This window comes from Priapulus caudatus, unplaced genomic scaffold (assembly GCF_000485595.1).
Source record: "Priapulus caudatus unplaced genomic scaffold, Priapulus_caudatus-5.0.1 Scaffold548, whole genome shotgun sequence".
NCBI classification, from domain to species: domain Eukaryota; kingdom Metazoa; phylum Priapulida; class Priapulimorpha; order Priapulimorphida; family Priapulidae; genus Priapulus; species Priapulus caudatus.
This window is the reverse complement of record NW_014577609.1, coordinates 87,653-89,351: the sequence shown is the minus strand read 5'-3', so window position 1 is coordinate 89,351 and position 1,699 is coordinate 87,653. Positions and strand designations below refer to the sequence as shown.

Sequence of the window (1,699 nt, the reverse complement as noted above, 5' to 3'; positions counted from 1 at the left end):
CACACACACACACACACACACCACACACACACACACACACACACACACACACACACACACACACACACACACACACACACACGCGGGCATAAACACGGTAAGACGAGCATCTAAACCTGTCACTAAATACTGATAAATCATTGAAGGAACCCTCTTTTTGATGTATGCAGTCATATGTAATTGCACGCGCACAGACGTATACAGTTATATGTGTATTTGCACGTACTGAGAGTAACTGCAGGCGGACTGATTCGACGAGGACGACGTCAGTGGCCACATGTATTGACACGAGCTGTTGAGATTGACCGGGCTGTTCATCGATGACGTAGGCATGGTCGGCACGAGAGTCTGTGACGTCACCGTCCACTGCTGTGGCATCGACTGAGCGCTGTCCGAGGCTGTGACGTCACGCGTGTAGTTACCTAGAGATAAAAAGTAAAAAGAAATTTTATAGATAATTAAGTATTTGTTTAATTATTTCTATAGTCGTGATATTGTTTCGCTTTGTGTTATTTTGTGTGTGTTTGTTATTCGTTGTCGTTTGTGTAACACTTTTGTTGCGGTAATTATTTTATTGCGCTGGGCCAAAGAAATTCTAAACCTTTTTTTCTCAATTTTCGCCAAAAGTCAAACGTCAATGTTGTTAAAAAATCATTCTGACTCGGCCACTGTTTAAACCAGCGACGCAAACTCAAAGTTCTCAATTCCCATCTTCAAGAAACAAACAATTATTTTTTTGGCGACCAATTTACCGCTTCAAATTTCAAATTAATATTAAAATCCGTTCCCCTGAAGCACATTCAACATTAATCGCGCGAAAACGATAACCAGTGAAACTCTGCATGTATCACGGCAATTGTGACGTCTACCATGACGACACACACGTTTGTGACATGCAGTGTGACAATAATGCTCGGCAATCGGACAGCGTGATGGCAGCGTGGGAGTTGTCACATCACCGGCACACTTGTCACTCTACCGCTGATGATGAAGTTGACGAACGCCGGCCCGCCGCCGCTGCCACACTTGTCACCCGAGTGACGCCCTCCCCCCGCTACCCCTTCCCCCAGCAGCAGCACAAGATGACTCAGACTTTATACTACACGGGGGGAACTATTAGGTCTAATCTCCGCGCGCAAGCTAACTTCGAAGGCGTACCTCGCCGTGGCAGTTCACTTTTTTATAGAAGGGATCATAAAAAAACGCGCGCGACGTTTCGTTCTCTAGCTGCCGTTAACCCGGCCAACATGGCGGCCGGCGCGGGGATGTCACGTGATCGGCGGTGTCGACGCGCGCCGCGTGAGCCCGCGCTAACAGGGCAGCGTATTACTGTCCCGCGCAAATTACAAGCCGCCGATGTCGGAGCGCCGCACGACAATACCAGCCAGCGCAATGTCCGCCGGCTGTGCGTGCGCTCTTCATCCTGCAGCGGTTATATGTACGAGTCCACGGCGCGAAAGACGACAACAAATGGAGCAGGAAATTGGTGCGTGGCGCGCGCTACTTGTATGCTTTATATACGTGTATGTTATAGCTTAGTACGATGTGCGCGTGTACAGTTGGTTGGCGGTACGTGTGTGACCGCTTCTGCAATAAATCGTGTGCGTCTGTGCGTTCGTGTGTACGTTCGTGTTTATAAGTGTTGACGTGTGTGTGTGTGTGTGTGTGTGTGTGTGTGTGTGTGTGTGTGTGTGTGTGT

General features: G+C 48.6%; 1 protein-coding gene across 1 annotated transcript in view; it reads right to left on the bottom strand.

Annotated features, from left to right (window-relative positions):
* Positions 1-204: 204 nt before the first annotated feature.
* The window catches only part of LOC106811534 (brachyury protein homolog 1-like), a gene marked incomplete in the record, with an annotated part of 9,181 nt that continues 7,686 nt past the window's right edge, over positions 205-1,699 (bottom strand). Inside the window, 1 exon segment of the mRNA XM_014815197.1 lies at positions 205-422. Within this exon segment, the coding sequence (XP_014670683.1) occupies positions 205-422 (218 nt within the window).